General features: G+C 40.1%; 1 protein-coding gene across 10 annotated transcripts in view; it reads right to left on the bottom strand.

Moving 5' to 3' along the window:
* Positions 1 to 8913: 8913 nt before the first annotated feature.
* Dock10 (dedicator of cytokinesis 10) overlaps positions 8914 to 10997 on the bottom strand; it is a 186217-nt gene continuing 184133 nt past the window's right edge. For all 10 annotated transcript variants that reach the window (XM_013122369.3, XM_013122363.3, XM_013122365.3 and 7 more), the window contains one exon: positions 8914 to 9663. In XM_013122369.3, coding sequence (XP_012977823.2) covers positions 9602 to 9663 — 62 coding nt within the window. In that variant the 3' untranslated portion in view covers positions 8914 to 9601. The remainder of the gene's footprint in view (positions 9664 to 10997) is intronic.

The following is a 10997-nucleotide window of genomic DNA, read 5'->3' as shown; positions in this document are numbered from 1 at the left end:
CGACCTAAATATATGAGTACAACCTGCTTATTTTGTCCAGTGTTACTTGTATGTATGATTTCAGACCTGACCACTTGGAAATGAGAGAGTTTTCCCTTTTTCCCTAAGTATTCCTTAGTTTCCTGTAGTTCTTTGTCTGGGATTGGGGGTCTTTTACATTTCACTGTTCCAGATTGACATGTCTGTTGTTGTTGTTGTTTAGGCAACCATGTTGTTGAAATTTCATGAATGCAGCTTCATGACATTTGGAGGAGACACAGCCTGATGGCATCTTCTTGTTTCTCTGGCTCTTAAAACCTTTCTGTTCCCTCTTTCTCAGAGTTCCCCGAGCCTTAGGTCCAAGAATTAATTGTGTTGTAGATGCATCGGTTGGTACTGAGTGCCACAGTATCCCTTGTTCTCTGCATTTTGATCAGTTGTAATTTTCTATAATCAGTTTTGGTTGCAGTAAAGAGGAGGATTGTGTTACTTTGTATGAGAGTTTAGTTCTATCTATGAGTTCGAGGATAAATACTTAGAATGAAGCTAGGGATTTTGCAGAAGTTGTAGGTTCTCCTACAAGATGCATGACCACACTATCCCCAGGTAGCTGGCTAGGTTTCCAATGTTGAGCATGATTTCCCTTTTGTTGAGTGGGTTTTAAGTCTAATTGGAGAGCTGTTGGTTACCACCAAGGTACGTGTGCCACTATTGTATCCTTAAGGTTGTTGTAACATGCTGATCATTGTTTTAGTTCACAGACATCATATCTGGGTGCTGGTACCATGAATGTTAGTTCTCAGGGAGGACACTTTCAGGTTGATCCAGTTTGGATCCTGTGAGTCCTGTGTCTCATATGTATGGTGTCTTCAGCAATATGGACTTAGCTTCAACCTCTGGGTGACAACCAAGGGCAGTAGCAATAGCCAATAATGTTTTGGGATTCTCTTGGATTACCCTCATCAACAGCTCTAAAGGAGGCTTCTATTGCCTTGTATTATTACTTTTTGTTTGAAAGTCTATGGCTCTCAGGGAGGAGGGGGGGTTGTCAACCCATGTGAGAAAATTTCATTTAAACCACATATTTATATGTGTATACATAGATTTATATGTATTCTGTGTAGTTTTAGGTAAACAGAACAATATGAGCCCTTATGACATTTTCAAACATCCTGACTGAGAAGATACAACTTTTAATGATATATATATATATATATATATATATATATATGATAAAGCCAAATGGAGGCTATTATCAGAGTAAAATCACATTGCCATGAGATCCTCCACAAACAAACAGATGCTTTGCTGTCTCAGTGGTGTTGCATATAGCACCTCGCTGGAGCAAGGAATTGTTGGATGAATTTGCTGGACTACACTCATTTGTGCTTCTTTAATTTCAGAACATTTTGTTCTATTCTTGCCAAATGTAAGATGTTAGGAAATCCCCTATCTTAGGGTGTGGTACTTACCCATAGCCCCTTGGGATTCTGACTCATTCAAAGTGGAAATGATACTAAGACAGAGGAGGAGAAAGTGAAAAAGAACTAAAGACTCAGCATATTTAGACATCCAAGTTATACTGCAGATGCAGTGAACAATAGTTTAGAAAAGGCTGTGGCCATATATTATCAACCCTCCCAGCGCTCTGTATAAATAATTGTAGTAGCTGAGCCTGAGTCCCCAGAAAGAAGATAGACAATGATTGTTACATCATTTTCTGCAACTCTTAGGCTTAAAATTCTAATAAATGAGTTTTCTTTTTTTTCCAATTTGGAAAAGACGCTGCTTAGTTCTTCAAGATGCTAAAGTCAAAATAAATGGCATTGCATTTTGCAAATCTGTTAACTGCCAGAAGCAAATCAGATACTAAAGGAATCCATGTCTTTTTGTAAGAGTGTTCAGGAGGGAAGAGACTGAAAATAAGATGCCACTTTGTGGAACATGATGGGCTGGGTTAGAATATTTCTGAGATGAGACAACAAAAGATTTCTTCTACAGGCTCCAGTTGCTGCTTGGAAATATCCCCATGAAACCATTTTCTGCTTTTAAACTGACTTTCCATTTTTCCTTACCTTTGTTAAAGAACAAAACAAAATAAGGAACAGCAAACAAAACTAGAATTTAAGTTGATCTCCAGAATCTCCCATTATTCATTATTTTTTTAAAAATTGCTTATCTATCCTTATTTAATAACTATTACTAAACTGATTCGGTACAGTCAAATGTCCTGCAAATACCATTGTTTACTTGTAACAAGACAAAAGTGCCCGCCATCCTTTTAGTGATTAGAATTGTACTATTTTTGATGGATGATAAGAAAAATCCTAAGTTCCAGAAGTCGTTTTCATTTACACATTAGGAATCTAGTCATGAAGTTATGATTTTACAGTTAATATCAAGTGATTCCATGAGATTGCAAACAGACTTCCTGGGGAATCCTCCACGCCAGTGCTATTTAAAACTGGTTTTTGAAATTTGTTAAATCATTCAAGGTTAAACCATTTCTTTCTCCAAGTGAATTTTGGAAATGCTTTGATCTCTCTCATTCCTATTACTATGAGGTCAGCCCTGTGTACTCAATGTGGTGTTTGTTGTGTCTTGTGATTTATAATCTCTCCACCAGATTATTCTTTACCTATCCGCAGCTCCTCTCATTAGTATGCTGTTGCAAGAACATCCAAGGATGAAGGAAGGGCACCATTTCATGAGACTTTCTTTGCTGACATCTCCATGCAGCACTGGAACCTTTAGTCACCTCTGCTCTGAACTCAAATTTGCTTTCTTGTCCAGCAGTCTTAGCAGGTCTTCTCTTGTGCCCATAGGAGGATCAACTCTTACCATGCTCCAAACTGGGAAGATGAACCCTCTGCCAGGAGAGTACAGTGGTTTTTCAGAGGGAGGGACACAGATATTCCTATTTTTCCCACAGGGTATCACCAGGGTGCAGGTGTGGAAGGTGGACTCTTGGATACCAGCTTTGCAAGTCCTCATGCTTCCTTCCACTCTCTTAAATACTTAGAATACTAAATAAACTTTCCCATGTTGTCTTCTTCTTCTTCTTCTTCTTCTTCTTCTTCTTCTTCTTCTTCTTCTTCTTCTTCTTCTTCTTCTTCTTCTTCTTCTTCTTCTTCTTCTTCTTCTCCTCCTCCTCCTCCTCCTCCTCCTCCTCTTCCTTCCTCCTCCTCCTCTTCCTTCCTTCCTTCCTTCCTTCCTTCCTTCCTTCCTCCTCCTCCTCCCCCTCCTCCTTCTTCTTTGTTTTGTTTTTTTTTGTTTTTCTTTTCTTTTTATTTTTTCCAAGGCACGGTTTCTCTATGTAGCCCTGACTGTCCTGGAACTTACTCTGTAGATCAGGCTGGCCTCGAACTTAATGATCTACCTGCCTCTGCTTCCCAAGTGAAGGCACCTCTTGTTCTTTCCCATGTTTTCAAACTTCTTTTCTTACTTCCAGACGCAACTCTCAGTAATCATCAGACTTTGAATACCATCGAAGACTCACCATCATTGATGTTGATTGCCTCTGGAACAACGTGACAAGACAAGTGAATGTCTAGGACTGCTGGTTGCAACTTGCCAATCCATTACGAACATGTGACACATACATACACCACCCTGCAAAGTTCTCACTTTATCTTCTCTTCTCTTTTTCTTTTTCTCATGACTTGGGCAAGGACTCAGGTGAAAACCAACAACATCCGCAATTATTTCTCACTCTCAGTCAACTATAGCAGTAAGCTTCCTTGGGCTTGGTGACATGGCTTGTGTAGGAGGACTTTGCTAGGCATGTATCGACTGAAGGAATTGAGAGCCTCAGATCTGAAGGTGACCAGAGATGTGATGATATGGCACTCAGCATGCTACAGGGGTCTCTGATGTTTATGCAGAAGACTTTTTTTTTAGCTTTTTTTATTATTTATTTTTAAGTTTAAATTTAGATTAGAAACAAGGTTGCTTCACAAGTCAGTTCCAGGTCCCTCTCCCTTTCCCTCCCCTTCTCCCGTTCCCTCCCCCCAGTACCCCCCCCATTATCCCCTCATTTCCCCAGGGAGGATGAAGCCCTCCATGGGGGTATCCATAGTCTGTCATTTCATCCAGGGCAGGGCCTAGACCCTCCCCCAAGAGTTCAGGGTGAGAGTGCATCTCTCATTGTTGGATGGGAGTCCAAAGTCCATGTGTATACTCGGGATGAATACTGATATACTGCCCAAGGCTCAATAGAGTACCTAGGCCTCCTCACTGACACCCACATTCAGGGGGTCTTGAATAGTCCCATGCTGGATTCCCAGGCATCAGCCTGGGATTCAAGAGTTAACCCTTGTCAGGTCAGCTGTTTCTGGGGTTAAACCAGCCCAGTCTTAATCCCTTTGGTCATCAGTTCTCCCTCTCTGTTACTGGCTTTCTTGAGTTCAGCTCAGTGCTTAGCCGTGGGAGTCTGCTTCTTCTTCCATCAGCCACTGAATGAAGTTTCTGTTTCCTAGACTCTCTGGCCATGGGATTCCATTGGTCTACCTGTCTATTTTTGTGCCAATACCAAGCTGTTTTCAGGACTATAGCTTTATAATAGAGCTTGAAGTTAGAGATGGTGATGCTTCTGGACGTTGCCTTGTTGAACAGGGTTGTTTTGGCTATCCTGGGTCTTTTGTTTTTCCATACAAAACTGATTATTGTTCTTTCAAGGTCTGTGAAGAATTGTGCTGGGATTTTAATGGGGATTGCATTGAATCTGTAGATTGCTTTTGGCAGGATTGCCATTTTTACTGCATTGATCCTACCTATCCAAGAGCATGGGAGATCTTTCCATTTTCTGAGGGCTTCTTTAATTTCTTTCTTTAAAGATTCAAAGTTCTTGCGATACAGGTCTTTCACTTGTTTGGTTAGTGTTATCCCAAGGTATTTTATGTTGTTTGTGGCAATTGTAAAAGGTGATGTTTCTCTGATTTCTTTCTCAGCCCTTTTATCATCTGTATATAGTAGGGCTACTGATTTTCTTGAGTTGATCTTATAGCCTGCCACTTTGCTGAAGGTGTTAATCAGCTGTAAGAGTTCCCTGGTAGAGTTCTTTGGGTCATTGATGTAAACTATCATATCGTCTGCAAACAGTGAAAGTTTGACCTCTTCCTTCTCAATTTGTATCCCCTTGGTCCCCTTTTGTTGATGGCAATGGCTAGAACTTCAAGTACCATGTTGGAAAGGTATGGAGAGAGTGGACAGCCTTGTTTTGTTCCTGATTTTAGAGGAATTGCGTTGAGTTTCTGTCCATTTAGTTTGATGTTGGCTGTTGGTTTACTGTATATAGCTTTGATTATGTTTAAGTATGTTCCTGTTATCCCAGATCTATCCAAGACCTTTATCATGAAGGGATGTTGGATTTTGTCAAAGGTATTTTTCAGCATCTAGTAAGATGATAATGTGATTTTTTTCTAGCTTGTTTATATGGTGGATTACATTGATGGATTTTTGTATGTTGAACCATCCCTGCATCCCTAGGATGAAACCTACTTGATTGTGGTGAATGATTGTTTTGATGTGTTCTTGGATCCAATTTGCCAGTATTTTATTGAGTATTTTTGCATCAATGTTCATGAGGGATATTGGTCTGAAGTTCTCTTTCTTAGTTGTGTCTTTGTGTGGCTTGGGGATCAAAGTTACTGAAGCCTCATAGAAAGAGTTTGGCAAAGATCCTTCGTATGCAGAAGACTTTTAAGTAGCTGGAGAAAAGTTGGAGGGATCTTTCTGTTGGGAGGAAAAGCAATATGAGGTGCCCATAAGTGATCAGAAGACAGGCTCTAGGAAGGGCATGGGTAGGAAAGCAGGGAGGTCATGAAAACAGGAGGAAGAAAAGGACTTTCTTGAATGGTCTTGACTACTACTCAAATCTTGCAAAATGTACTTTATCACATTCTGAACTAAGTATCCTATTATCAGTACATGTGACATATACCTTACATAGTTTCCACTGATACAAGTATAATGGCATAGGGCCCACTTGTAACCCTAGTGAATAACACTTTGGCTTAGGATTATTTTGTCATTTTTGCTCTCAGATATCTTTTATTTTTCTGATGCTTATTGGAACACTAGGATAGTTTTTTTATGGGCTTTGACTAATATGAGATAATAAATCACCAGTCTGAAAACATGGTGAGGTCTTTGTGCAGAACAATATTTAGGGTTCTGAAAGCCAGTTTGCTAGTGACATGTTCTTTATGTTTCTTGGATCATGTGCCACAGAGAGCCATCAATCATTACAAAGGAAACATACCAGTTATTCCATTGATACTCACTTTCCAGTGACTGAGAGTATAGAACAGGAATACAAGCTGTGAGGTTTGGACAATGGATATTTGTTTCTAAGGTGAACACTATCAAAACTGAAAGAGTGTGATAATTTATTTTTAGTCATGGAATTTTTCACTATGAAAGGAGAATGATAAGAGAGGTAGCATGGTAGACTTGGGAGTGGATAAAGAGACAGAGCCAAGCTTAACGTTCTGTGCATGAGATATACTTATTCTGTACTAGGTATCTGGGGCTCATTTTCAGGCTTTTTTTTATTCTTCAGAACTGGGGGATTCTTCTATTAGTTTTTAAAAACTGGGTTTATTTTGAGGACTTGATTTAAGGTCAATCTATGTAATGATGAAAAAGAATACAAATAAGATTGAATGCCTTGGCAGTTCAAAATCAGGTCATTGCTTTACAATGCATTATCCCCTGCAAGGCTTTGGGGTAACAAGTCAGCAGACAACTCAGTGCAGTCCTATGCATAGTGTAAGAATCATGTGGATTCAGCACTGGTTTCTAGCCCTTTCAGTGTCTGTCTCAGAACGTTTAATGAGGCTTAGAAACATGTATGAAAAAATGCATCTTGCTTGGTTTGGAAGCAGGTGCCGTACTGTCTGCCACTGGAGAGACATACAGACACAAAACATTTCTCTGCCCAGGGGTCGGCTTACACATGAGTTCCAGTTAGGACATACACTTAGGATATACACCTAATTGATACTGGTGATTAAGCCTTGGTGTTGACTGAGGTAAGCCAGAAAGCACACGTGAAAGGGTTAACTCTGTCTCATTTTAAATTCAATGTCTTATGAGAACTATAAATCCAACATTGCCAAATGCCTTGATCTTTCAACAGGCACCAGAAAGCTCAAATTCTATCTATGTAAACGCACCTGACACTGATGTGTTGATATGTAATTAAAAATCACTACATGGAGATAAGACATGAACGTTGGCTTTAGTCACCCACCTTCCTATTTGATACAGCTAGTGTAATTTTGGGAAGGAAAGAGACTGGGATAGCATAGGGTGTGTTCCGATGCTATGTGGGAAGGAGGTCTCCAGTCTTTCAGAAGTATTTAAACTTCTTGTATAAGCTGTATCAGGAGCAGAACACAGGAAAAGCATTTGTCATACTAACAACTGTGGTGTAAAGATAGGATGACTTTGGCCCAAGTTGAGAGGATCTGTTATGCTCATTTCCTTGGAAGTCTTTGGAGGGCTCATTTGCAGATCTGAGAGGCACGTGCTGCCACCAGTTTCTTTAGAATATGGTAGGTGGGAGGTTGGGCAGAGCATGAGGACTTGGACCTTGTAGACAAGGCCAAGAGTAGAGCACATCAACAACACAGTTCTAGATTTCCTCAGCAGCAATAATGACTCAGGCAGTTTAACAATTTAAGTGGAGGAAAACTGAATGACAGGCATCAAGAGAACAGGAGCCAGAGTGGTGTGGGATGCGACTTTTGGGACCAGAGTTCAGCTCAACACTGGCAGGTTTAAAGTGGTAATTTTACGTTGAATTGGAGGGCAGAGAACTTAGATGTGTCTTGAGAAGCAGAGTTCTCACCCAAAATATCATTTTGTCTCTTCTGGGTTCATGACATCTGAAGCTTTTTTTCCAAAACCTATCTTATCTCCTTGTTCTCTTGTACTGATAAAGTCAGTGCAGTCAAAGGCTGACTGAGCCCAAATAAGAGCTCTTTCTTTGAGCCTCAGAGTTTGGAATGGTTGTTGAAGGTGATGGTAGGCTTCCATTAAGGAACTTCCCTTCTGTATTTGAGGCAGGTCAATTGACTCCACTACAGCTGGAGTTGGATGGACATGTAGAAATAGGCTACTGGGCGAAATGTGTCGGTCAGTCCCAAGCCTCATTGATCATTATTCAGTTTCAATAAGAGAGACTCACTAGTGAGGACAAACATACGCTGTGTTTGTCCCTGTGTTTCTCCCTGACACTATATGAACTGTGAGGTCATGAGGGATATGTGCACGTCTGGCTCAGTGTGGTAACCTGGAGACCAGGGTTTGCTCGTGTGCTTTGAAGGTCTCTATTTCAGGGTCAGGATGAAGCAAACCACTCACTGGCTTTTAAGCCTCTACCTAAACTGATTTTGGTCAGTGAGTGGCTCATATGTCCCATTTCTGTGGTTACAGAAAATCACATGTCCATGCTAGAGAGGCAGCAAAGTACAATCCCACCACAAGTTTATGGAGTGCAGAAATAGCAGATGTGTGGATGGCCACAGCAGCCATCAAGATTCTGGTGCATATTTCCCCTGAATCATTCTAATAGCTTATATTTAGAAATCCTCAATGTGTTTAATTCATCTTTAGAGGATCCTCCAAGCTGAGGCTTGGGTCCCTCTCTAGTTTTTGGTAAGGCATTAAACAGATAGATTATGGTTGGTTTGATAACCGTCCAATAAACCAGTCAAAGCAACTTGATCACTTGCCATGTGTTCATGCTGGCCCTTCCCTTGCTAAATAGCTTCAGATGACCTTAAACTTTCCATTCTCCATCTCCATCTCCTGAGTGTTGGAATTGCAGGTGTCACTGCCATTGCTGGCTCTTGCAAGAACTGAACCCAGGCTTCTGTGCACGCCAGGCAAGTACTCTACCAACCCAACTCTCAAAAGGAAATCAAGTGCAAAGTAACTGTATTTTTATTTATATTAACAACAGCAAAATACTTTTATAATTTCACATACCATTGCTTTTAAAAGCACATATATTACAAATAAAGGAACTCCACAAACTTTAAAGATTAGTATTTATCAACACTTTTTTACACATACACAAATATTTTAATATAGCATCTGAAATGTTACTCATATAATTTTAGTACTTTCATAAGTATTAACTAAAACATTCTTTGAAATTTGATAAAAACCATATATTTTACAATTTTCTATTTACATCTGAAATATGCTTAAATGTTACAAAAACATTCACTTCAACTTTTAAAATGTGTGTACTAGGACCTGGAATTGAACAAATTATACCCAAGAGCAAACTCAGTTTGCTTTGAAGCTGCATATTCATTGAAATTTCAGGACATATGTTCAGTATGGTTTGATCAATACCACTCAGAGGAAACAAAGGAATCAGAGAAAATGTGCAAATTCAGAGACTGGCAAAATTCTCAAGCTAGAGGTAAACAGAAATATTAACACTGTAAAAACTTCAAATAAATTAAATCTATCTTGTTCTTGCCCAAGATTAGCTGCAAAAATTCAGAGAGTTCTCGGAGAGGTGTGTCTGATGTCCTAGGGATCCTCTCAAACTTCAGCACTAGGTGAGATGGAGACCATAGGCACAGCTGGGGTCACCTTGCTAGTTATACGTGTGTAGGGTCGCTCCACTCCGCGCTTTGCTGGGTCGTCCCTGCCCGTAATCTTAAGACAGACACAACACATGCATACAAAGTGAGTAGAGATCAATTTTCATATCCTCAAACACAGAGTTAAAATCCCGAATAGTGTCTCATTCTCAATGGGGTGTTAGTAAGTTTGGAAAATAATCCTAGTCAAAGTCGTTCTGAAGGATATTTTCTTCGAAGTCCACATGCTGGTTGCCATGGGGATGTTGAAAGTAGCTTCACTATATTCTTTGACTGTCACATAAGAATTTATAAATGTTTAAGTGGCTACAAATGTATTTGAGTAATTCCAGAGTCTCATTCCAGTCTAAAAATTTATAATTTATATTGCTAACATCTATCCTAAAGGGAAGAACATTGGAAAACTCCCTTAAATGTTTGCACTAATGGGAGTATAATAAAAATCAATTTGACTTATCTGAAAATAATATCAATATGTCTAGGTGATACTTTGTCAGCTCTATCAAGATGACCATATGCTAATAGTAACCACAGCCCCACAGAAACTGCAGGTGTGTCTCTGAAGTCTATCTTTGTACAAAAGAGATTTGGTGAGCATTTTAAGTCTCCAGTTATGATCTCCTCTTTAATGTCACACACTATCGTGTTGTGCTGATTGATGTGTGTGTGATACTAGCTTCACTTCTCATTCAAGAGCTTTTCAGCATTTGGGGAGGGGGGGTACACATGCTTGCAGCACATCATCCTTAAGGCCAGTGTTACGAGATTCTGCATAAATGATTTGGCCCTTTATGTGTTTAAAGTCTGAGTGTCTAACAGCAAGATGCTCTCACATCTCACTTTCTTGGCCTCAGAGCAGAATGGCTCCAGTCCCATCTCTGTGTTTTAAGTTGGATACTCATGACCACAGCTGACTTCATTCTGCCACCATTCTCACCCGGTTGAAACACATTCCAAAAGAGCATCTTATATTTATCCTTCATTTGCACGCTTGTATGAATTCCATTGGCCCTAGCCAAAGACAGCTCTTCATGGCTTTGGATTTTGGCTGTTTATGAAACAGTGTGAAATTCTGGCTGCCTATTAAAGAAATGGTTGCTTGTCACTACCAATTCAAATTACTTGTTTTCCACATCTCCATTTTACATATTAGCACTGCTCTATCTTGGCTCTGTTTCCCCTCTTTTCTTTTTAAAAAATGCGTGGGTGCATGTATGTGCATGGGGGCACACATGCCATGGTGTGCATGCAGAAGCCAGAAGGCAGCCTGTGGGAGTCAGTTCTCCTTCTTTCCTGTTTGGGTCCCAGTGGCTGAATTCAGTCATCGGGCTTGGGGGCCATCTCACTGGTCTCTCCGGGTATCTGTTTTCTTTTTTGAGAAAGGAGCCC

Source organism: Mesocricetus auratus, unplaced genomic scaffold (genome assembly GCF_017639785.1).
Source record: "Mesocricetus auratus isolate SY011 unplaced genomic scaffold, BCM_Maur_2.0 Super-Scaffold_100010, whole genome shotgun sequence".
Taxonomy (NCBI): Eukaryota; Metazoa; Chordata; class Mammalia; order Rodentia; family Cricetidae; genus Mesocricetus; species Mesocricetus auratus.
Note: the sequence above shows the minus strand (reverse complement) of the source record. Positions and strands in the feature narration are given on the sequence as shown.